Source organism: Pelodiscus sinensis, chromosome 8 (genome assembly GCF_052426305.1).
Source record: "Pelodiscus sinensis isolate ZL-2025 chromosome 8, ASM5242630v1, whole genome shotgun sequence".
In the NCBI taxonomy this organism is placed as follows: Eukaryota; Metazoa; Chordata; order Testudines; family Trionychidae; genus Pelodiscus; species Pelodiscus sinensis.
This window is the reverse complement of record NC_143059.1, coordinates 27,741,346-27,767,443: the sequence shown is the minus strand read 5'-3', so window position 1 is coordinate 27,767,443 and position 26,098 is coordinate 27,741,346. Positions and strand designations below refer to the sequence as shown.

Below are 26,098 nucleotides of genomic sequence, written 5' to 3'. Positions count from 1 at the left end.
GAAAGTTCAACAGATTTTAATTTCAATAAAGCAGGCATTATGTAATCCCATATCTACATCAACTGAATGGATTACTAAAATGCTCTGTGAAAACTTCGTTTCTGGCCTCTGTTTTTGAATCTGTCATTTCTGTTAAAGCCACCGCCTTGCCTCCCATTCCTGAAGTTAGAGAAACCTCGGCCTGCTTCACGTGGAGTTTCTTCTAGGTCAGGTAACTCGGTTGCTACAGACAACTGCCAGCGTCTTGAATCTTGCCATTGCTCCTAATCAAGCAAATTGAATGTGTTCATTTAAAGAAATCATGAAAATGCAAGAACTGAATCTGCATGCCTGCACATTCACAGAAGTTTACAAATATCACGGAAAACTGTAAGAACACTACTTCTGGGTTAGCCAAAATTATTAAAAAAAAACAAAACAAAAAACCAAAAAACAAACCAAAAGCAACTACTAAGACTGGAGACTCAAAGAAAAGCATTTCAAAACCAAACTCATCTTTACCAAACTAGCTTATTAGATCCATATTATGGACAAGGATCAACATATGTCTTTAAAACACTTACAATTCACAGTCATGGCACAAAGGAGAGAATAACCACAGGGTGCAGAGAAATGGGTTACTATTAATGCCCTCTATTGGGGGGAGGGGTTTGGCAACAGCCAAAAGACCAAGACACAATGTATAAAACAATACAAAATCTTGTAAAGAGAATCAGAGCAATGGTCAAACAAGCAAGAAGTCAGAAGCAGCTACATATGTGCAGTTAACGAGAATTGCAGGAAAGAGTATTTTATAATAAGAAAAGAGCCTTCATGCACAAAAGTTTTGGACTCTGTATTAAACTGCAAGCCATATATTACCATAGCATAAAACAACAGCTGTAGTATTTAGCTTAAATGTCTTTTAAAAAAGGTTCTAAAAGCACTCCAGTAATAAGAACATACCTGTATGTGACTTAATTCAGCAGCAGGGACATCGAAGCACACACCCTAAACAGAACAGAGATAATTTTCATTTACTCTCCAACCAGGTATCCAAAAAGAAAGACTCTGGGACACTAACTTCAAATAACAGAATATATCTGAAAGACTGTTTATGAATTCCAAGGAAGTAGGAAGGCAACAGTGTGCCTGCTCTATTTTAAGATGACCTTTTTATGGTCTGTGGGAAATCAGTTTTTTTTTTTTCAAGAAATGAGGAATTAAATGCTTGATACAGCAAGCAGCCCCACTTCCCTGAAGTAATGTGTCTGTTCAAAGGTAGGACATGAATTTCCTGTATTGTAACTTCTTTGTCAATGCACCTCGTGCAGAAGACAAGTGACCCAACTGAGCCAAGAACCCTGGATTTCTGAATGCTAAAGTATTTATAGACCAGTGTGGGCAACGAGGAGAACTTCTTGTCTATTTTATTGATGAAAGAAAAACAACTTCAACCGTTAGTGTAACATTATAAGTTCCTGTCTGAAGTGAATTTCCTAACTCTTGTCACTGGGTTATAATAGAGGCAAAACATAGAAAAACAATCCTCACAGCACAGCTTACATCATTAGGGATGTAAAATTTCTGTTTAAAAAGCTAACTGGTTAACCCTGGAGCGCTGAGGTCCCATAGCAGGGGGGCTGTTCCAGCTTGGCCAGGCCCACTGCGCCGTAGGCTGTTCTGGCCAGGCCGAGCCCATCACTCTGTATAGTGAGCGAGCTGCTCCAGCCATTTCAGGAGGCCAGTTAACTGGGTAAGCATGCTAGTAATGTGTAGAAGCTGTAGAAACCATTTTCATGTTTAGCTAAAAGCCATCTTGTATATCAGAAACCATTTCAGCTTTTCTCTCAAGCACGTAGACCAGAGTGAACTTTCTGTCACCCCGTGAGAAGAGGCCTACAGGATGGGCTATTGGTATGTGTTAATTGGGCTGGTTGGGACAGGAGATGTACTCCCTCGCACCTGTCCGCCATTTTGTTGATAAGGTTTGGTTTTTCCAAATTTAATTGAGGATTTCTGTAATTGGATGCCCTGACGTCAGACTGTTTGGCTAAGGGTATAAAGATACTAGGATTGATTGTATTAGCAGCCTTACTGGACCCGGCTTTGCTGAGACCACGTTTGGCTCACTTTGCTTTTATTGGCCAATAAAACTGTCTGTTTAGCCGCGTAAACTGAGTGAGGCGTTTGCTTCGACAAATGCTTACCAGGTAATGGATAGCCCTTTACATCCCTAGTCATTGTAGAAACCAACACTTGCATTAAAAGGAGAAAATGCCCTTAAATTCCCCCCCTCCCCTCCCCCCAAAAAAACACACACACACACACACACACACATACACACACGATAAACCATCTTACCAGCTTTCCTTTGAGAAAACGCATTCTGGTAATTTTACTGTCTATTACATCACCAAGCTGTTCTTTTAGTCCTCGCCAAGCATAGCCAATACTGTGCATCTCTACAGAACATTGTAATGTCATTGTAACATAGCCCTTCAAAAAGAAACAGTGAAATGTGTTTACATTGAAGGACTAAACCAAACTGCAGCAGACAGTGTCCTATCTGTCCAATATGAATTACTATATAAATCGTTAGGACTACTTTAACATTTAAGGCTCTACTGTTCTGCTAACAAGTAGGCTCTCTGGAAAGAAAGCACCTTTGATTTGCAAGCCAATTAAATCCCCCAAAAGAAAAGAAATAGCGCCATAACGCTAATATGCAAATGAAGCATGGGATATTTAAGTCCCGGCTTCGTTTGCAATTTCGAATGTCTTCATTTGCATCCCTCTCTCGAAAGAGGGTGCAAGTGTAGACATACCCTTAGAGAGGTGTTATAAGAATTAGTTCATACAGTGCTTTGAGCAAGGTAATGAATGTAACTTTATTTACCGCATCTGAGTTGAGCAAGGAACGCTGTTCAATGGAAGTAGCCCCAGAAATATGGGCTAATGCTGCAGCCAGGGCTTCCACTGCCCCCTTTTCCTCTATCAGACGTTCAGCTGATTGTCTGAAATAGTTGATGGCAGAAGGGGGAACAGAATCCAAAGACCTATGTATTTAAAGCAAAGATTTGACTGCTCAATATACAAAAATACATTATATAATTCAATTGCATATGAAAAAAAATCATAATTTATTCAAAGGTTAAGACCAAGAATTTCAGAAGTGCCTAGTTATTGTCAGTGCTACAATTTTTGTGTTCCCATATTGGGTACCTTCAAAGGTGCTGGTAACTCTGGGAGCGGCAAGTCCCCATCCTCCAATAATCCAACCTATTGCCTCGTAGTTTGGCACCTAAAGAGTCACTTGGCAAATCCTGAGCTAACCACTGAAGAGCAGGCAGTAACACATGCAAACAGTGCCCTTTGCCCCAAGAATACCCTGTACTGCCAGTGAGGCCAATTTCCTCTTTTTAGCACCACACAGAAGACCCTGTAGTGACCATCCTTCCTTCAAGATTTCGGTTTAGCACCTATCAATGCCTTTTAGTAGCACATAATAATTTCATGGATGAGCTAAGCAAGGCAATTCTTACACTCAGAGCAGGCTGCTTCAATACACTTACACCACTGAGAAGGGGGGGGGGGGGAGAGAGAGGGTCAAACCTGCATCTTCAAACATGGCAAAGCATACCAATATCTCACTAGGCAAGTGGTTCTCAGCCTCTTCCATGCTGGAACTCCCAGTCCCATTTAGCAACATGGGAAGGGCAAGGTGATCACAACCACCCCCAGATGAAGCCTTTCAAGTTATATTATTAAACCTCTCCCAATCTCAGATTGAACAATATTTTTAAATCACAGTAAACTGGCAAAGTTTATTCTTGACATACTGCAAATACATACCAATATTATATTCAAGGAAATTCTTAAAACTTAAATTGTTACACCCACCGAGCTATTTTAGATGCTTTTTATTAAAAAAAGAAAATATTTTAATTAATCTTAGTTAAGAGGCACAGATATTACATTTACAAAGGGACTATTCGGCTAGCTATTCAATCACACCTTTGCACTTATTGATGGATACAGGAGTTCCTCAGTTACACAGGTGCAGTGATGATTAAGTTCAGTGGCTTTTATATCATAACTGAAGGCTGATTTGGGCTCAAATTTACACATGTATGTGTAAGAGCGCCAGATCTGATCCTGACTAGTAAAGCACCTTTCTTGTATGAAAATAACATATGGAAAGCAACAAATCCACTCACATATATGCAGGGGAAAAACCTTTCAAGACAGTGAAGTAGGAGTATATACAAGAGGAGCGGGGTCAAGCACGGGCATGGACCCCACCCAATTATCATATGTCTTGGGAAAATTCTGGCCCCTGAGGAAGAGAGAGGTCCTCAGGCCCCCAAAGTGCAGAAAGAGCTGGCAGCTCCTCTGGCCCACGGATAGAAACACCCCCCCCTCCATTTTGTTTGTGGCATCTGCTTGTAGTGCACACCCAGGAAGAGCACTTAGCTGCTGCAGTGGGCAGCCAGATACCCTCTTCTAGTAGCCTGCATTCTTCTGAGCTTACCCTTCTCACCCTCTTCTCTGTCTCCACCAATTGGCAGCTAAGATGATATGGTGTGACAATCCTCCTAACCAACAGCAGTGGGTCAGTGAGCAGAGATTCTGGGAGTGGGGTGAGTAATAAGGGAATCAGTTGAGGGAGAGAGCATGGGGCCCCCCAATGAGGAGAAAGAACTCCAGTCCTGGCAGAAGCATAGAATGTGCCATCCCCCAAAAGGTCTAATTTTTATTCCTGCACATGCCCCTGCAGGAAGTACAAGGAAAATGCCATCTGGAAGTGATTTCTACCAACTACATTAGATGTTTACAAAGCTAGGATTCAAGCTGAACAGAGTGAAAACAGCAATACTAATAAATAATGAATGTGATACAGAATACAGAGTCTGAGCTGCAACAAACATTTTACTGAAAGGGTACTCTAGTTATACTAAATAAACAAATCTTAAAAAAAAACAATGGCCACTGCTAGGAATACGTATTTTCTCATACGCAGGTAATTAAGTTTGGTAGATTATAAATGAAAATATTTTTAACAACATATATTTTTTAAAGAGGGCATTTGCTGTGTGAAGGCAGAAACAACACAGGGGCTTACTGCTAACAAATTACTAAAAATCAGCGAGCATGTTCATATTAGGCAACCTATTTTATAAAAGACACAGATGTACGACTGTATACGTAATAGGACTGAACTTTCACATCTCCCTATTGGCATCAATATTTTTCTTCTACATGTTCAAGACATCCTGTAACTGTGGAAAGATAATAAACATACCTGATTGCATCTTTACTGGAAGCTTTAATTATATCTGTTGCTGTAGGCACACCTACACGCTTAAACATAATGCCCTGAAATTGAGAAGAGAAAATTACAGCTTAAGTTCTTTTCCCTATGGTACTCAATAGAGCCAAACTCTGTTCAAGTCCTGTTTCCAAGGCCACCATTCCCTCAGCAGGAAACCTTTGTTCAATCTTTATTTAACCATGATCATTGAAAAACAAAAAAAATCTCTCTTGTATAAAATAAAAACAATTAAAATTGTTCTTATCTTTGTTAATGCATGGGTACCTGTGTCTTGTTCACATATTTCAAAGATGTTAGAAATGGAAGAGAGTCCAACTGACAATTATCTTAGCCAAAAGCTAGTATAACAGTTTGTGCAATGTCAGTGGATTGATGCTGTGAACAATTAAATCATATAGTGCAAGAGTATTTAATCCTCAAAGGAAATGCAAAAGACAAGGGACAGAATTAAGCTGGGGAACACCATTTCAAGTTGTCTTTTCAAGATATATTTTTGTAGTACACAGAAGGAACAGGATTTTTTAAACCCCAAAGAAAGCTAGACTGTTACCGCTTTTTGTTCTACGTGTCTTAATTGATCTTCTTCCCTTCTCTGATAAAAACAGATACAAATTCCAGTCCGTCCAGCTCTTCCTGTGCGCCCAGACCGATGGATATATGAATCCACATCCTTTAAAAATGAAAATTAACATGAACAAATTTGAAATGTACGCTTTTTTAATTTAAAAGAACTAAAATATTTCACAAAACATCTAGAAATTTTTAAAAATTCTAGATTTTTTTTAAATAAAATTGAAAGCTCCTTTATTTCTGCTGTTTTTGTAGAAAGGTTATGATAATAGGCAAGGTTCAAATTAAAGAGGGAAGCATCTAGCTAAAAAAATTAACACAGCTAATGTAGGAAAAGAAATTTGATTCACCTAATGCAAATAGTCTGTGTGAAATAAAAGTTTTCCAAGAGTGATATTTTAGCTATTGTGTCCTTGGAGGTCTGTTTGGAAATGAAGTAACCCTTCTGACCTTCGCAAAGAACAAAACAAAACTTAGGAGGGAAAGAGTAACGGCAAATTCAATCTAAAATTTCACTGGAAAAACAAGATGGAATTAAAAATAGATACAGAAATACAGAAAAAGGACTTCAGAAGATATATTTAAAAAGGCAAACACCTACATTTCATTTGATCAAAAAATAAATGCTCACTAGGAAAATTTTACACCCACAATTAGAGAGAAAACTGCACTGAAATACTATAATCTTAAATTCATATCTCCAGTAAAACAACATAATTTGAAGCAGTTAACCATCTGCCATTGCTGAACTGTTGTATGAAAAAAATGACTTTTTTTCTAAAATAAACACACTCATTTCTTACCTTTGGAGGTGAACTCTGTATGACCAGGTCAACTTCAGGGATATCTAAACCACGGGCAGCTACATTGGTTGCAACCAGAACTTCAAATGCTCCATTTCTGAAACCCTTTAATGTGATCTCTCTCTGTTTCTGTGGAATGTCACCATGCAATGACTGGGCATCCTGTCAAAAGAATGGATCAGTAAGAATCCATCCAATGGAGATATCTAGGCAGCAGCAATCCAGTGACAACACTGGCACAATTAGCTAGTTCCTCACAACCCCACACACTTCATAGTACAGGCAGTCCCCGGGTTACGTACAAGATAGGGACTGTAGGTTTGTTCTTAAGTTGAATCTGTATGTAAGTCAGAACTGGCGTCCAGATTCAGCCGCTGCTGAAACTGATCAGTTTCAACAGCGGCTGAATCTGGACGCCAGTTCTGACTTACATACAGATTCAACTTAAGAACCCCAGGCATCCCCAAGTCAGCTGCTGCTGAAACTGATCAGCGGCTGATTCCAGGAAGCCCGGGGCAGAGGCTTCCTGAAGTCAGCCACTGGTCAGTTTCAGCAGCGGCTGACTTGGGGACGCCTGGGGCAGAGCAGCTGGGGTGCTGCTGGGTTGGTCCAGTAGCGCCGCCGCTCCTCGGCGCTACTGGACCAATCCAGCAGCACCCAAGCTGCTCTGCCCCAGGCGTCCTGATTCAGCCGCTGCTGAAACTGACCAGCAGTGGCTGAATCAGGACGCCTGGGGCAGAGCAGCTGGGGTGCTGCCGGGTTGGTCCAGGAGGGGACCTGTGGCTGTCCTGCTGCCCTCGGGCTCCGTGGCTTTGCTCTGCTTTGCTCCCCGTCCTCCTGGTCTGCAGACCAGAGGGACGGGGAGCAAAGCGGCGGAACACGCGGGCAGCTGACAGCCCAGACGCGTCTGGGCTGTCAGCTGCCCGCGTGTTCCGCCGCTTTGCTTCCTCTCCCTGGTCTGCTGGAGACCAGGGAGAGGGAGGGCCCCGTTCGTAACTGCGGATCCGACATAAGTCGGATCCGTGTAACTCGGGGACTGCCTGTACAAAAGAATATAGCACCAAACACATACTACATGTTTTACAGGCTGATATGAAGACAAGATCTGATTCTGATTTCATTTACACTGGTGTAACTTCGGAGTAACTCCAAAGAAGATACAAAAACTGAGTGTTTGGCATAAAGTTGTCAGAGACATGGCCAAGCCCAACAGACAAGTCTGATTACTGCCTCTGGTCTTTGCAGGTAAAGAAATGATGCCCAAATGTGTCCAGTGGGGGACAGGTCAGGATCCAGTGTGGGAATTCTCAATACAGAATGCAAAAGCAGAATTTATTAAACACAACACAGAACTTCACACTCAGTCTCAATGATTTAGCATAAAAAGTGCAAGTGTGTTTGTATGTTACTCCACAATCTTGTTAATGTTATTTGCATATTTTACTGGTCTACTGTTAACAAATGACACAATCTCTACATGCACATGCAGGACAGGAAAAAAGTAATACCACAAAACTAAAAACGTCTACCCTGTTTGATCAACCCCATTTAACTAAACACTAAATATATTTGCACTTCCCCATTCCTTCTTTTGCTTGATTTTAACATTTAACATCAGAACTTATATTTGCTCTGTAAAAATCCAGGATTATTATTCTTCATGAGTAAAATTAACTGCAGAATGCCTGCTCAATATACTCTACAATACCTGAATTAATGGGTTAAGAGGTTTTTTTAGAGGATAAGTAGGCCTTTCAGTCCTAAAGTATATTTCATCTTGTGCTTATAGGATACTTTGTATCCCAAATAAGCATTATTCAAACAAATACAAGGTTGTAAGAACATGCATCCAAACAGCATGTTAATATACACTTTAACATGCATTCCATTATTATTCCTTATTGTAAAGTGTCAGCCATGTATTTAGCACTGTAAAGTATAAAAAAAATAAAATCCTTGTCTCTAAGGATCTTTCAGCCAAAAAGAGGTTATCATTATGGTCAAGGAGAAACCTGCAACTTTCTGAAATGTCTACTATCTTTTCAGACATCAGTACCTGCTTAATAGAAGCATTCAGGGCCAGTTCATTTGCATCTTTTTTAGTCTCACAAAAGATGATGGTCCGTCCATGGCTGCCACTGTAGACCTGAATAACATCCCCAATAACTGCTGCTCTCTGAGACCAGTGACACTCTATAGCCAAATGCTGTTAGGGAAAGAAAATATGCCTACATTATATCTACTGTAATTCAGTAGGATATCAGCTAAACTTTTCTAAACAAATACAATGTTTTGATTTTTTAAAAATCTAAAATATTTACATTTTTATTTAAAATAAAAACCTAAGAAAATAAAAGCACTATTTTTCCACATAAAATTGTTTGTTTACAAAAAACTTCGTGAGTTAAGTTAATTTTAAGCACTGCTAACTCTTGAATAGAAGAGCTATAACCTATTTGATCCTCACTACGTATCCCTAGCACCTGTACTTCTTAGTAACAAAACTACTCACCTCTACAGTCATAGCTGTCTTTTTAGTCTTCTTTCCAATAAGGTCAATCTGTTCGTATTTAGATTTCATGTATTTTTTAGCCACGTCATACACCCAATGTGGACAAGTTGCAGAAAACAGCAGTGTTTGGGGGTTGTCCTCAGAATCTTTGAAAGAACACACCATGATCAATAATCCAGATAGTATTTACAGCATTAGAATTGAGGTTTCATTACAGATTCTATGTTATAATTACTAGTTTTAAAGCAATAAGCCTAATTTTCAAAATTTTGAGAAGGCTAATAATTTATATAGGAGATGGAGAAGTAAGCACATTCACTCATCACACTACACAGGCTTGATGCCTTGGCCTATCCCGAATAACACAATTTAACGGTTAGTAGCTATCACTGCAAAATGCACAGCCTGTTTCTACAGATCCCTCAGGAACATGCAATGCAAGAGAGATGCAAATGACTTCTAAACAGTCCACCCTCTCTCAATGGACATTGTTTCCTACAATATATATTTGGTATGTAACCCACGACATAAGTCAGTGGCTGTGCTTGATGACCACAGAACATTTAATGCAACATTTTTTAAAGGTTCCAGAGGCAATCCTGGCAATTACAAGCTATTAAACCTCATTTCAGTACCACGCAAATTGGTTAACAATTAGTAGTAGTAAAGAACAAAATTATCAGATACGCAGATAAGCACAAGTTGTTGGAGAAGAGTCAACGTAGCTTTTGTAAAGGTAAATTATGCCTCATCAATCTATTAAAAATTCTTTGAGGGGGTGAACAAACATGTGGACAAAGATGATCATCTAATCCAGTGGTGCGCAACCTTTTTTCAACTGCAACTCGTGTCACGACCTCAAGATAATTTGAGTGGCATGGCGCTTTGATATGGACAGCCAGGTGCTAGGCCCGGCCGTTGGCAGCCCCATAGCACAGTGCAGCGCTTAGATCTGGCCGTTGGCGGCCTTCCAGGAAAACATCCGTAACCCCCTTGGGGGTCGCGACCCACGGGTTGCGCACCACTGATATAATAAATACAATGTACTTGGACTTTCAGAAACACTTTGACAAGGTCCCTCAACGAAGGCTCTTGCAATCAAGGGAAAAGAGAGAAGGTCCTCTCAGGGAACAGTAACCGGTTAAAATATGGGAAACAAAGGGTAGGAAAAAGTTAGCCAGTTTCAGCAAAAAAAAATGTGGAATCCTTTGGCACCTTAAAGACTTAACTAATTTATTTCAGCATAAGCTTTTGTGGGCTGGAACCCACTTTGTCCAATGCAGTTTTCATAACGGTGTCCCCCACAGATCTGTACTAAGACCAGTGTTGTTCAACATACTAAAAAATTATCTGAAGATAAGGGTAAACAGAGTGGTGGAAAAAATGTACAGACAATACAAAATTAACCAAGATAGTTAAGTCCAGACAGATTATGAAAAGCTACAAAGGGGGTCTCACAAAACTGAGTGACAGTGCAACAAAATGACAGATGTAATTCAATTTTTATAAATGCAAAGTAGTACACACTGAAAAAACAAAGTAATGGGGTCTAAATTAGCTATTATTACTCAGGAAACATCTTGGAATCATCATGGATAGTTCTCTGAAAACATCTGCTCAATGCTCTGCATCGGTCAAAAATGCTAACTGTGTTGGGAACCATTAGTACAGGGATAAATAACATGACATCATATCATGATGCACTGTATCAATCCATGGTATGCCCACAACTTGAATACTGGATGTAATTCTGGTAGCTCCATTTCAAAGAGAGAGATATTAGAATTGCAAAAGGTACACAAGGAGCAACAAAAATGAGTAAAGAGTATGGAAGAGCTTTCATAGGATGAGAGATCACAAAGACTGGGACTATTCATCTTCGAACAGAGACTAGTAAGGAAGGATAAAGATGTATAAAATAATGAATGGTGTAGGGAAAGTGAACAAGGAAGTGTTATTTATCCATTCACATAACACAAGAACCAGGTGTCACCCAATGAAACTAATAAGCAGCAATTTTAAACAAACAAAAGTAAGTACTTTTTCATACAAGTCAACCTTTGGAATTTGTTGCTAGAGAATGCTGTCAAGATCAAAAGTAAAACTGAACTCAGAAAACAAATTAGGTAAGTCTATGGAGAATAGGTCCATCAACGGTTATTAGTCAAAATAATTAGAGACTCATCCCTTTGATTAGGGTGTTCCCTAGTCTCTAACTGCCAGAAGCTGGAAATGGATCACATAAAATAGATCACGCAATAATTGCCTGCCCTGTTCATTCCCTCTGAAGTGTCTGGCACTGGCCACTGTTGGAAGACAGGAAACTGGGGTACATAGACCAGTGTTTCCAAACTTTATTTGGCCACAGAACCCTTTTAAACTTGGAAGAATTTTGAGGAACCCCTACAGCCGGGGGGGAGAAGGAGGCGGATTTGTCAAAAAAAACCAAAACCCAAACCAAAAAAACCCCAGGGAAAATGTATCTGAAAGCCAGCGGAAAACCAGAGAGGATGCCAGCTCCTCTCTGTCTCTAAGTGAGGGAGGGTGAGCGAGTTCTCACAGAACCCTTACTTTCACATTGCAGAGCACCGTTTGGAAAATACTAACATGAACCATTATTTTAATGCAGTATGGTCATTCTTATGTTCTTAAATTTCCTAGGACTTTGACTGTATTAGTTTCAACTGATGAGGCTTCCACCGTTTCCTTCAAAAATCATCCAATTTACTTTTGCAGACAATGCAATACTTGAATAATATAGTATTTACCTTTTTTGTAAGCAAATGCTAGAATTTCTTCCACTTGTTCAGCAAAGCCCATGTCCAACATTTGATCAACTTCATCCAAAACAACATGTTTCACATTGGAAAGGTCCAGTTTGTTATTCTGGAGGTGGTCCTTGATTCGTCCAGGAGTCCCAACTAAGATGTCAATGCCATTTTTAATATGTTCAACTAGAAGAAAGAGCAGCAAAACAACACATATGTAAGAATGCTTAAAGATTACAGGATTTCCAGGGCTGGTAAACTACCATCAACTTACAGCAATAATTTAAAGGCCAGCTACTTAATACCCACCTTTTCGCCCTAAATCAGTTTAAGTCACAGATGGCTCATGGCTTTCTGTAAGAACTGCTATTCTAAAACCAAAACTGATAACGTAACAAGAATATCTTGTGCCAAAATCTTAATTTTCATTCAATTCATGTTTAACACAATTAGAACTTCACAATTAACAGCTTTTCTTCTCCCAGCTCAGTTCCCACCTTGTCACATTTTTATTTAAAAAAAAAAATCTATTCAATAATTTCTTCTTTAGTTCTTGCTGTCACTCTACAGTGCTGATATAAAATGACAAGTTCAAGACTGACCTCCTTAACATGCTCTCCAGTCAAGCTAGGAGATATTGGAACCACAAATTATCATCTTTCATCTGGCTCCAGTGTTCATCCACTCAGGAACAAGACAGATTTTTTTTATACATTTAAAATAAATTTTATAATCTTTGAAGAAAAAATATAATTTGGATAGAGATCCTCTTGAATTCTTTTAACAGAGATGGACCCAACTTCAACTTTTACTTTTTATAGTAATTTTACCAATTCTGACTGAAGTGAAACCTTAAGGAAAAGTCAGTTTTATCCTTAAATGAGTTTCATGAACTATCAGCGGATATAAAAACTTTTAAACATATACTCACTTTGTCCATTATATGGAGTTCCTCCATAAAAACAAGCCACTGTGAGTTTCTTTGTGATATCCTTAAAGTCCCTGGCTACCTGGATTGCCAGCTCTCTCGTTGGAGCAAGAGCTAGCACCTGGACAGAATAATACAACTGTTATAAATGCAGCCACTTGGTGATTGGTACCAAATTCCTTGCCCTATCAGATAAGCTATGCTGCAAAATTCATCTGACAGAGCCCCCTTGAATTTCCTCCTTTGTAATCACCTGTGGTTTTATACCACATTCATCCTGATGGTATCCAAGCTCCTCTTCATCATTCAGATCACTCTCAGCCAGAAGGAGATCAGTATATCATGGCTTTCATAAACTGTAGAAGCAGAACCAGTATAGCTTTCTCTAAGTTAGCACTGATCTTGATTTGGGTTCCACAATGAGGTATCCAGTGCTACGGATGTCAAAGAAAACTTGGAACAAAGCCAGCAGAACCCAGATTCATGCACTACTGAAACCTGGTTTTGAGAGCAAGGTCTGATCTCGTCCACTGACCTTGGTCACAGAACACACAATTTCAGGTAGCTTGCCTTTTGTATGGGTCACGTCCCACAGAATAGGTTAGATACAGTGTCTCACACTTACATGAACCTTTACCTTTACATTCATTTATTTGCTCATGCTATTAGTTGAATTATTTTAGTTATCAGAGGGGTAGCCGTGTTAATCTGAATCCGCAAAAGCGGCAAGGAGTCCTGTGGCACCTTATAGACTAACTGAAGTGTAGGAGCATAAGCTTTCGTGGGCAAAGACCCACTTCGTCATGCATCTGACATCATGCCACAGGACTCCTCGCTGCTTTTAGTTATCCAGTGTTAATTCTTGCTGTTAGTTATTTTGCTATGTCCATTTTAATACCAGAGTTCAAGGACACATGGATTAACATAAACAGGTGTTAAGCACTGTGACGTAGTGGGGGAACCTGGCTGGTTTCTATGCTGCTGGCTCTGCGGTAACCCCCACTGCTGCCGTGGGTACCATGACCCAGCAAAACAGGATGAGTCACTATGCAAAGGGATCTCTCAACCGGTATGGCCAGATACCCCCCATGGAGAGGAACAAAGGAAGGTGGAATGCTGCCCTGGCTGGGGGGCAGGGCTGGAAGAGTGTTGGTTAGTTGCTGTCTGGGAGCATGGAGGAGACAGCCTAGGGAAAGGGGCTGGAGTTTAGGGGCCCAGTCTCCCCCATCTCAAGGGGGCCTGAGGCATCCTAGCCCAGCTCTGTGACCAGATTACATCTGTGCTGTACTGTATCCTGGAGAGGCAATAAACTTCCTCTATTCCACCGGCTGGTGCAGTCTGTTTGTGCCATTTCGGGGTGCAGGAGACAGGGGACCCCCAATGCGCCGTCACAAACACCAAGAATGTGAATAAAATGTTTCTCTGATACCATTGCTAAATGACAGTATACAGACCAAAAATATAATCATAAAGATCAAACTAGGATTTCCAGATCCTTCAGAAGCAAGGGGCAGACCATTCTTTTTGCCGCTCTCTCCTCCTCCCACCATTAAATAGGATGAATTAAGACTGACCATAATTATACCTTAAATCAGTGTTTCTCAAAGTGTTCCACTAAACCACTTTGAGAAACCTACTAAATGGCTGTTCCGGTGTTTACTTACTAGCGTTGGGCCACAGAGCCTCGCAGCTCCCATTGGCTCCAGTTCACTGTTTGCAACCTAAGGGAGCTGTGGGAAGCGGCTCAGGCTGGGCTGGGCTGCAAATGGCAAACCAGAGCCAATGGGAGCCATGTGGCTACTTACCAGCGCTGCGGCCACAGAAACACACCAGAGTGGCCAATTAGGTTTCTCAAAGCGATTTTGCGGACCACTTTGAGAAACACTGCCTTAAATAATATAATACACCTAATGAAGCCTGTTAAAAATGTTACTTGCATTGATATTCTTTGTATATCTGCAATGTCTCAGTAATATACTTTGCACTTATATCGCTATTTTTGAGTCTGAAATGCTTTAAAACACTAGCAACTAATTCTAAAACAGGTCAGGAAGATGGGCAAAGTGTCTGATACATAATATACACCAAGAAATTGAGGCAAAGCAGTCAAGAGAGTTACCCATGGCTATACTAAGGATGTGAAAGGTTAACCAGTCACCCCGAACAGGTGATGCTTACTGGCTACAGGTAACTGGTGGTGGCTGGAGCAGCTCCCCACCCAGCAGAGTTAACCAATTAAATAGGATTTTACGTCCATAGGCTACACAGCAACTTAGCAACAGAAATGTCTTGACTCCTAAACCTGGATTCACTTGTCTAGATCAGGTTGCCTCATTTTTCCTGACTGGCAATGCAACTAGATTCAACGACTGACTACAATACAATTAAGACATTCCAAAAAGAATTGTGCACAATAAGATAGTTCTATAAATCTATAGATTTTCTAAAATTAGACAATGACCAAGGAACAATTCAGTATTAAGTGACGAAGACGCAGGAAACAAAATTTTAAATAAAACAAACACTCTAGTAAGCAATCACTCTTCTTCATACCTTCTAAATGAACTGCAATTGTTAGCCCATAAGAATTAAAAAATAGTATCATCTTGTAAATAACATCCTTAAAAAGCTTTCAGACAATATTTTATAATATTTACTATAAAACAGTACAGAAGGATGAGATGTTTTTATTCCACAAACTAGGGATGTAAAATCCTGTGTAACTGGTTAACCGGTTAAAAGTGAAATTTAGCCACTTAACATATTAAGGGGAGGAGAACCTGGGCTGGAGCATCTCCCCTTTCCCCCCTCTGCAGGCAGGGGCAGCCTGTGTTGGCTGTATGAATGCTCCAAGGGAGGACGGGGGCGGGATTCAAACCCCAACCTGGTCTTCCCCATGTGAATGCCCTATCCCCTAGGCCACTCAGTAACCCAACCAACCTCCCTATATACAGAGGGCTCCAGGTCAAGTGGACAGGGGGTGGGACTTGAACCCATTACCCATGGTGAGAGGGGAGCTGCTCTTGCCCTTATTGGATAACTGGAACCAGTGACCATTACTCATTAAGGGTGATACTTACCAGTTAACCTTTCACATCCCTATCACAAAGCTGGTTGATAGAACTATAAGCAAACCAACTTTGGCAATACCCCTTTAAAGTGTATTATCAGTTAAATCATTTGCTTAAATAGAATCATAAAGAACATCTGTGCCATAACTTAATCTGTCCCTATATGTTGGGAAAAAGCAAGTGTCATCCTGAATATTCTTGCTTCTGCGTATAAACATTTGGCACAACACCCGTTTGCCAGTCTGCTTCATTTTTGTGAGTAGGAGAGGTATCAAACCAGAGAATAAACCTGCTCACTAGGCAGCTAAGAGCAGAATGTTTGTATATGCTCATGAATGTAGCAAATAGGCTGAAAAGAGGGAAGGCATATTACACAATGAATGCAACAATCATAAATCACTTTCAAATATTGTCATAATTTAAGCCATCAGGGAGTCCTCAAGTGGCTAAGTTACCTTTGGCGTGCGACCTCTCTTCCTCTCCATTGTGCCTCCCTGAAGTTTTTCAATCAAAGGAACAGCAAAAGAAAATGTTTTCCCAGTTCCAGTTCGAGCCTGGGCTATCACATCTTTGCCATCATATATCGGCTGGAAGGTTTTTACTTGCACAGAAAACAGGTACTTTACTCCTCGAGCTGCAAGACAATTCAATATAGCTTTATTAAAAAGTGCTGTGAATCCACAATGGGCTAAGACAGACATTTGAAAGCCCTTTTGTATGATAATGAAAAGCAAACCAAATTTGTGGGACAGACCCTGCCTCTGGCAGAGGGTGAAAACAGTAAATATACATTTGTTTTCATTCCTAGTAGCTTGGCAAAACAATTTTTTCATCTTTTCCTGGTGACAAGATTTGATATCAGGGTATACAGCCATTTATTGCTATGCTGAGTACAGAACAGCAACAGCAGATGCAACTGATTGTTATCAGTTAGGGTTGCGGGATTTTTGTTTTGTCTTGAAACACAGAATCACATTAAAACTTGGAGAAGTTTGAAAGATGCTATACCAGTGTTTCTCAAATAGTGGCCAACCCATTCTGGGCAAAGAGCCAAGATAGCAGTGCCTCTTTTGCCCCTTTAAAAGGAGTGCCTGGTCACGTTTGGTTGAGAGGGGGAAAAAAAAAAAAAAGCTCTGTCCTTCAAGAAAACACATTTAAACACGGTTAGAGCCTTTTTGGCCACATTAGGCTCCCGACGGCTGAAGCCATCTTTAATTTTACATCTTTCATGGCCACGCCGGACAGCTCCCCTGCCCAGGTCAGCACAAGGAGCCGGGAGGAGAGGGTTGTTTTTGGGGGCACGGAGGCGGCTTATGAGCCACGGGAGGGGAAAGGGAGGTAGCTTTGTGAGCCACACTTGCGGGAGAGGGGAAAGAGCCGCATGCGGCTCGTGAGCCTTGGGTTGGCCACGGCTGCCTTAGGAATACTTGAGAGAAGTCTGGGGTACATCAACTGAAATTTGGAGAAAACTGAATTTTTGTTTTAAGTTTTACAGCACTTTATAATTTTTGTATTTTTTACACCCAAAAATTTAATCGTCCGCCCGGCTACAATTAAGTTGTTTAAACAAATGTGTTGCAATGGCAGAAAAAATTGTGTGTGTCTGAAAATTGTAGGTACTGGGGGTACTTTTTTTTTTTTTTTTATAGGGGGTACTTTATAGAAAAAGGTTGAGAAACACTGTACTATACAATGGGGAAAACATAAGGGTGGATAAAAACAGTCCAGTAGAACATACAAATTATTAACTATGTGACTTCAGAAAGTTCAGCAACACACAGGAATCCATTTTAAGCTCTACAAATACTCAGTTATAAGAATAATGTGAGCTTCATAGTGATTAAATGCACAGAGTACACTAATCTAGGCCAGAAGAACATTCAAAACTGCCAAATGATCTAAAAGTTGAGATAGATGGATTTAATAGAGATCATTAAAGAATTATCAGCCCTGTGAAGAATATGACAGATATAAAATGGGATATAGCTATTCAGAAAACAATGTGCAGAAACAGATATGGAAGTTACACTAGATAATATAATTGACAACCTCACAACATAATGCTAAATAAAGGAGAAAAAACCCTCACTTCTGAGTTTATATCTGGAAGCAACTATATCACAGAGAAAATAATGCTGTCTTGATGAGACTGCACTTGAAATTGTATAAATTTTGAAACCCTTATTAATGGGAGCAAAGGTGCCTAATGGTTATAATGGGATGAGAGTTAGGACTTCTGGTTTCCATTTCTGCTTGTATAAGTAACACAGAGTGGCTTTGGAGCAAGCTATTTAAAAAGATACTTGTGATCTGTTTGGAACCATCTTTTTGTTTAATTTCTTCTGCCACAGACATTACCTTTAAGAAGCTCAATTGTCTCTTTGGAGATAGAGAAATTGGAAAAGGCACCTTCTTTCTCCTCTTCTGTCAGTTCCTGTTAAATTAGACATAAAGAGAGACAGTTTTACTACACTGAGTTCTACAACATTTTAATCCCTCCCCCCACATATAAAATCTCTCAATTCTACGATGCCTAAAGAATATGGGTAAAAAGGAGACACTCAAAGTAATCTTACAACCTTGATAAATGCAGGGCAACAACCATTGGCCCTTGCACCTCAACACACTAACAGGAGTGTCTTTTTTGAATTATTTGTGCTCCTTTTGCTAGTTTGCATTTTTTAACTCAACTCAACCCTGGAAAATATCACAAAATTGTTCTGTCAAATGCAGTAGAAATGAAAACAAATACCTATTCACTATTAGCATATCTTATCCAGTAAAGAACATTTCTGGATGATGTAATTGTCTCAGAAAATATTTTATTTAATTTAAAATCACCCAGTAAATTAACTCACTTGAAATTAACTACCTAATTTCCACTACAAAAACAATGAAAACCAACTGCAGATGATATAGAAAACACTTTACTGTTAACATATACTTCCCTATGTGACATGCAATACACAGAAGAGCTGCAAGGCCCAGCTTTGGGCTAATATGCAGAAGGTGAAGACAGTGAGCAAGATTTCTCTGAAACTTGTCAACAAGACTCCGATTAAACAAAAGAGAGCAACCTTAAGTACTCCATGCTCATTCCCGTAAGTAGTATGCTCTCCGTTTTGCAATATTCCTTTCTCAGCCTGATGCATGAAATAAGATTAAATGTCAGAGGCTATATAGGCTTGTCTACAAAGGAAGACTTACTGTCTTAAGTTTACCAATGTAACTCTGTAAGTGCACACTTGGCAGGAGATAGATATACAGCTCAGCGGTGGGACTTTCATTCTGACCCCCCAAATGCATGGTAAAGGGGTTTAAAAACTCTGGACCTGCTCTGAGTAGAATTGTTTTCAGAGCGTAATCTGAGGAAAAGAACTATAAAATGTCTTACGAGGACCCTTTTGTAAACTTTGGGAGGAAGTCTGTGGATTGTACAGCACTGTAGAGATTTTTTGGCAGAGCTGATGCCTACAGTCAGCTTGGAACAAGCTGTATTGTAGGCAGCCCAAGCTGTATCGGGCTGCTCCACCCACCAGAGCAGACCAGAAATAAGAAACTTTAAGTCAGCTTAAACTTAAAGCCCCTTTAGTATCCCCTCCTCCTGGGTTGTGAATTCTGTGCTATGCCTCATAGAGGTACAGCTCAGAATCTATTATCCTCTGCTACGACCAGTGATGACACACAAGATTTTTCCTAGCAACCCTAAACACTTTTCCACAAAGTAAACCTGGTCAATTAGATTTTTTAAGCAGATAAAATTAAGGGTTTTAGCGTGTACCTTTACTGGCTCTTGGTCACTGTCATACTCTGCACTTGATGCTTCGCTGGAATTACACTGAGCTTTTGAGTGAGCAATGCCATTGCTCATGGAGGATTTCACCTTATCCTCTGAGCTGTTTTCTTCAATATCTCCATTCACTTTTTCTTTAGCTTTTTTCTTCTTTTTGGGTTTAGGAGGATCAAGGTCATCTTCAGATAGCTCATTTTCCTCTATTTCAGATTTCAGTTCCTTGACTTTACCATGGTGTTTAGATTTCTCCTTTTTATCCTTCAGAGACACAACATCAAATAGAAAAGGACAAAAAAACAAAATCTATGAAGAAAAGTAAAATGTCTTTAGACTTTTAATCTGTGATGCCTGAGCCTCTTCAGGAAGAGCAGAGGATACCTCTGTCATCAAAAGCTTTCTGGCAGTCACACCTCATCATAATTAAACTACCCCCCTACTGCAAGAAGATAAACAATCTGTGACTGAGTGAGACTGATAATGACTACTACCTACTGATTATGAGAACCAGACTGTTCTGAGGCTAGTAGCGGATGTCACATGCACCTACCTGTTTACAATCTCATGAACACCACATGATAATATTTATATTACAGAAGCCCCTAGAGCAGTGGTGGACAACCTGCAGCCCACCTGTGGCTCCACCTGGAGCCCACGGACCCCTTGGCTGACCCCCTCCTCCATACCTCTCTCACACACTGGGACACAAAGCCCTGCACTTCATACACCTCCTCCCTCTCTCCCAACAGATTTGGGGTGTGCAAATCAGGCAGCATTCCAACTCCGGGAAAGGAGGAAAAGAGAGCAGGGACAGAGCGATTTGAATGCTCTGAAAGTGCTGGGAGGAGGAGAAACAGGTAAGCTTGGGGCTCCATTAACTGAGAAATGTGTGGGCAGGAGCCCAGCCAGGACGGCTGTGGAGTCACAGGTGGAACCCCCATGACTGCAGCCTGCTGTTGCCCACTGACATAAAGGAGGGCCATTCATGGTTGCCCATCCCTGTTCCAGAGGCACTGAAGAGTTTGGAATTCTATTTTATTAGGCACTGTACATGCACATTTTTGTAATAAGGAAACATTTACAATCAAAACAGACATGACAAAGGACAGGAGAAAAAACAGAGCACGAAGTGAAGTCATTTGCTCAATGTCATGCAACAGGTCAGTGGCAGGGTCAGAAACACAACTCTCTCATGATTCCCAGTCCAGTGCCCTATCCCATCCACTGGACCAAGACAGTAAACCAAACCTCAAACTTCAGGATGTGATGGACTATAGATACAGATGTGCTGTAATCTAGCTAGGGACATGTTGCAATCTGAAAAGGCGGTATGTCTATACTGCAGCTTAGAAGTGAATACTAGCATCAGCAGACAAACTCATGTTATCAGTGCTCAAATTAACGCTCTCAAAACAGCAGCGGACATTGTGGCACAAGTGATGGCTTCTGTTAATGGCCCCAGGCCAACACCAACCATCCGCCTAACTCAGGTGGCTGGATAGCCCAAGCCACTACATATGCCACAAGGACCACACTGCTATTTTATGGTCCCTCTAAACTAAAGAGGAAGGTCAACTTAAGATACACAACCCCAGTTATGTTAATTACATAGCTGGAGTAGACATTTTAAATCACAATCCACACAGGGAGAGGCAGATGGGAACAAAGGCTCCTGCTGGATTCCCTTACTCCGGTTGAGGAGCAGGAATATCGGCACAAACAGGGGCACCTTCTCAGTTTGAATTAATGGGTCTTCACTAGATGCGCTAAACTGAACCCCGGGACATCAAAGGCAGCACCGTCAATCTTCCGCATAGTGTAGACAGGTCTTAAAGCCCTAGTTAATGCAGAGCTCGCTCGAGTCATCCTATCCACGCTGGGAATCGCACCTTCCGATTGCAGTGCACACAAGTCCCCGTGTATCGCTGGAAACTCCTACTCCATAGGACGCCTGGCGGGGGCAGTTTCAGGGCGCGCTCGGAGGACCCCGCCGGGCCAGAGAACACATGGGTCTGAGCCTGCACAGCGGAGGGCTCGCACCCTTCCCGTCGCTTGCAGCCTGCCAAGGGGGCAGAAATGCGGCAAAGCATCGGGGCGGGAGGCGAACGTCCAGCCGCTCACGAGCCGAGCGAGGGGCTTGGCTCACCCAGGCGGGCGCTGCCCGCAGCCACTGGCAAAGAGAGAGGGAGGCGCCCACGTGGCGCAGCCATGGAGGCCGAGCTGCGAGCCACGACCAGCCAGCCTCCCGCACAGCACGGGTCTATGGGGAACCCCTGGTCCCGGTTCTCCCTCCGGCCGGCGGGAATCGTCCCGCCCCACCCCCTCTGCCGCCCCGGCCGGGGATCCCGGGACAGCCGGCCTCTCCCCCTCCAGGGTTCCGCTTCCCTACCTTCTTCCTCCTGCGGCCCGCCCGGACGGCCTCGCCTTCCAGCGGTGTCTCGGGCTCGCTGCCGGTCGGCAGGAGAACGGCTGCGGGCATTTCCTGCGGCTGTTCCCCGCGGAGCTCGGGCGGCGAGCAGCTGGGACGCTCGGCGGCGGCGGCGAAAGGAACGAGCCCCGCCCCGGGCCCGACGCACAGGAAGTGAGGCGCAGGGGTGAAAGCCGGGCCCCAGCGCCGGCCGCGTGGGAAGGGCGCTGCGCCGCCTGCTGCTGCGCCGGACTGGAGCAGCCGCAGCGCCGGGCGGGAAGCGGGCGGGGGGCGCGCGAGCCTGGAGGCCAGAGCCGGGAGTCCCGCCGCGCCCGGCTGCCCGCCTTTGCGGAGTAGCGTGCGGCACGCGGCGCCCATCAAGCACCCTGGGCTGGGCTGGGCGTCGCGCGCCCCCGCCCCGTCGCGCGTCACCCGGCCGAGCGCCCGTTCGGTCCCTGCGCCCTCCCCAAGCCTCGGGGCAAACGGCTGCGGCTGGAACTTCCCCTGCGCCCCCGCGCACAAGCCGGCTCCCCCCGCAGCTGGCGTCAGCCGCCCGGGGCTTGGCGCTCGCGCGCTCCCGGCTGCAGGGGCCAGGCTCGGGCTGCGGCTGCACCGCCCATGACCGAGCCGCTGGCTGCGCCCGGGAACCCTGGCCGGGAGCACGTGCCTGCGGGGCAGCCCTGGCTTAGGGGTTAGCGAGCCCTGCCCAAGCCCGGGGCCCTCCGCGCGCAGACCTGTCCGAGTATCCCTGGGGCGGCGGCACCACCCTCGTGACGCTCTCGCCCTAGGGCCGGGCCGCACCGGGGGGAACCCGCACGGCCTACCCTGCTCCTTACGGGGAGCTTGGGCAGCCCCGGCAAAGCCTGCCGAGCAGCCATTTTGGTCAGTGCGCTCCCCGCTGCCAGCGCCAGCAACATGGAGGAGGCTCGCCTTTGGATGAGCCCCTCTTTGCACCTTCACGGCTGTGTCAGGAAACTGGCGGAGCTGCAGAGAGGCGCTGGTGGGCACTTCGGCCGCACTTCCCGTCCCACCGACTCTTTTCTTGATGGATGTGCAGGGAGATGTATGAGGCAGCAGAAGAGGATCCTGGCATCACAGCCTCTCAGTGGCAAATGCTGCTCAGTGTAATTGGCACGGCTGCTGGGACCACGTTGTCATGCGGCCCTGGGATGACCAGCAGTGGGTGCAGAACTTTCACATGAAGAAAGCTACATTTCTGGAAGTGTGAGACCAGCTTCTTCCCACCCTGTACTGTAGAGACACATACAGGGTCACCCTTTGCCAGTCCAGAAGGGGGTAGCTATAACTATCTGCAAGCTGGGTACTCCAGACTGCTAAGGGTTTGTTGCCAACCAGTTAGGGGCTGGCAATTCAAGTGTGGGTAAAGTGGTGGCAGAAGTAACTGAGACAATCATTTGTGTGGTTTATCCCAAAGTGGCAGGCTTTAAAAATATCCCTGAGGTAATTGCTGGCTTTGAGAGAATGGGGTTTCATAATTGTGGAGGTGGAAATAATTGTGGAAATCACGTGCCCATTGTTTGCCCACCTCACAGAGCACATGAGTATTTAAATCACAAAGGATACTACTTCACTATTTTACAATCACTAGTAGACTACAGAGGCAGATTTATGAATGTTAATGTGGGCTGTGCATGAAAGGTTCACAATGCCAGAGTTTTTTGTCACTTTGGAGTGTACATCCATGGACAGGCTAGGACACTATTCCCACCCAATGACATTGACATAAATGGTGTTACTATCCTCAATGTTATTCTGGGGGATCTTGCATACCCACTTTTGCCGTGGCTTATGAAATCATACCTTGATGTCAAAGGCACTGGAAAAAAAAGGTGTAATTACACTCTCAGCAACTGTAGAATCGTTGTTGAATGTGCTTTTGTTAGATTAAAAACACGTTTGAGGGTTACAAACCTATTTGTATGTCAGTGTCATCAATGCTGTCTGTATTGCTATGCTCTTCACAACTTTTGTGAATCAGAGAGGAGCCCTTTCCCCTAAATGCACCTATGACAACAAGGGAATATTGCATAAGTACCCTCTGTGCAGCTATCACCCTGGAAGCTCATTGCACCCAGGCAGCAGAAGTAAGGGATGCTTTGTGTGGGCACATTATGGACTTAACAGTACAACAGAAGAGGGGGAATAACACCAGTACAAACATGCTGTGCAGGAAAACTGGCTTAAAAATCTTGAGATGGGCGTGCATGTAAGTCATGCAGTGCATGTGAGAGACATAATAAAAACTGTATTGGGGGGGCAGCAAATAAAGGAATACTGTTTTCTGTATTACGCTTAATTGCTCCTTAACATGTTTTTATCTTTATCTCAAATCCTGATATTCTGTATAATATTCTTTATTTGTTAATAGGTATGTAAACAGTAAACCACTCATAGTCTTGGGCAGGCCAGCTGCCAATACAAAACCAACCTCTCTCTCCCCCAAAAAAGGGCAGGAAATAGTTACTACCCAGCACAGTCCTTCTATCCCTACAGCTATGTCTACACTGTAGGCTTCTTACACAAGAATGGCCGTCTTGCGCAAAAACTTCTGCAGTGTCTATGCTACACGCTGAGACTAACACGGCTACATTTCGATCACTATGCTACACGCACATTCTTGCGGAAGTAAATTTACAGTAAAGTGTCAGAACAGAGGGTTTCTTGTGCAAGAGTTATTCCTCTCCCCAAGAGGATTAAGCCCTCTTGCGCAAGAAGGCAGTGTGAATGGGCAACAGGTTTCTTGCGCAAAAAACCCCTATGGCTAAAATGGCCATTACAGCTTTCTTGCGCAAGAGATCATCCACACTGCCATGGATTCTTGCGCAAAACAGTTCTTGCACAAGAAGCTTGCAGTGTAGACATAGCCTATGTGTATGCTGGTCCCAACTTCTCTTTTCCCTTCTTTATGGCTACGTCTAGACTACATCCCTTTTTCGGAAAAGGGATGTAAATTAGACGTATCGCAATTGCTAATGAAGCGGGGATTTAAATCTCCTGCGCTTCATTAGCATAAAAATGGCTGCTGCTTTTTTTCGGAACGGAGCTTTGTTGGAGAAAAGCGCCAGTCTAGATGCTGAAATAAGGGATCTTTCAAAAAAGGCTTTATTTTTTGAAAGATCAGCGTCTAGACTGGCACTTTTCTCTGACAAAGCTCCGTGCCGAAAAAAGCGACAGCCATTTTTATGCTAATGAACCGTGGGAGATTTAAATCCCCGCTTCATTAGCAATTCAGATATGTCTACGCTGCTCCACCACCATCCTCCAGCTGGGTTGCTGTTTCACTGTGGCAGTGGGAAGCGGAGTGGCCCAGCCTCACCCCACTTGCCCAATTGATGCTGGCTCAGGGAAGCAGAGCGGACTGGGGCTGGGTCGCTCTAGTGCCCACCACTATGGTGAGTACGATGGGGGTGATCCCTGCTGCCACCCTACAGCAGGCCCCTGGTAATCCCTCAGCTCACATCTCTCAGGGAAGGGGGCTTTGGGGAAACGGTGCAATGGGAGTGGATAAGGATGGGGTTTGAGGTGGCATGGGTATGGATTGGGGCAGAGCAGGGGTGGGAGAAGGTGGAGTCTGGGGCAAAAGAGGGGTTGCTCCAGGCCCTGCATCACCCAAGAGAAGGCCTTGGATGAAGTGACCTAGAACACAGGCCATATAGGTTAAGAGTCCTGAAATAGGACAAAAAATAGAGGGTTATTGTTCAAAGCAGCTCAGTGGAGGAGCACAGAATTAGTAACTATGGAATGTCAAATAAAATGTAGCGATCCTAAAATTAATTTGCACATACTCTGGAAGGGATATTTAGGCAGCACATATCCAGGGAAACCATTTCAGATTTGGAGGGGGGAAGAGAGCAACCAGTGCACGTTGCCATGTTGGGAAGCAGAATGAGGGCACGGAGGAGGGGGGAGAGGAC

At 43.1% G+C, this 26,098-nt stretch overlaps 1 protein-coding gene across 1 annotated transcript; it reads right to left on the bottom strand.

Annotated features, from left to right (window-relative positions):
* Positions 1-22,604, bottom strand: DDX21 (DExD-box helicase 21). Its single transcript, XM_075934934.2, has 15 exons — positions 22,146-22,604; positions 19,748-20,017; positions 18,325-18,400; positions 16,422-16,600; positions 12,899-13,016; positions 11,968-12,153; positions 9,200-9,345; positions 8,744-8,893; positions 6,688-6,849; positions 5,865-5,984; positions 5,285-5,358; positions 2,879-3,038; positions 2,344-2,478; positions 946-990; positions 1-263 (listed from the first exon to the last, which is right to left on the bottom strand). Exons 1-15 carry the CDS (start codon positions 22,539-22,541, stop codon positions 75-77), a joined length of 2,406 nt encoding a protein of 801 aa, XP_075791049.1. The 5' UTR covers positions 22,542-22,604; the 3' UTR covers positions 1-74.
* Between the last annotated feature and the right edge of the window lie 3,494 nt (positions 22,605-26,098).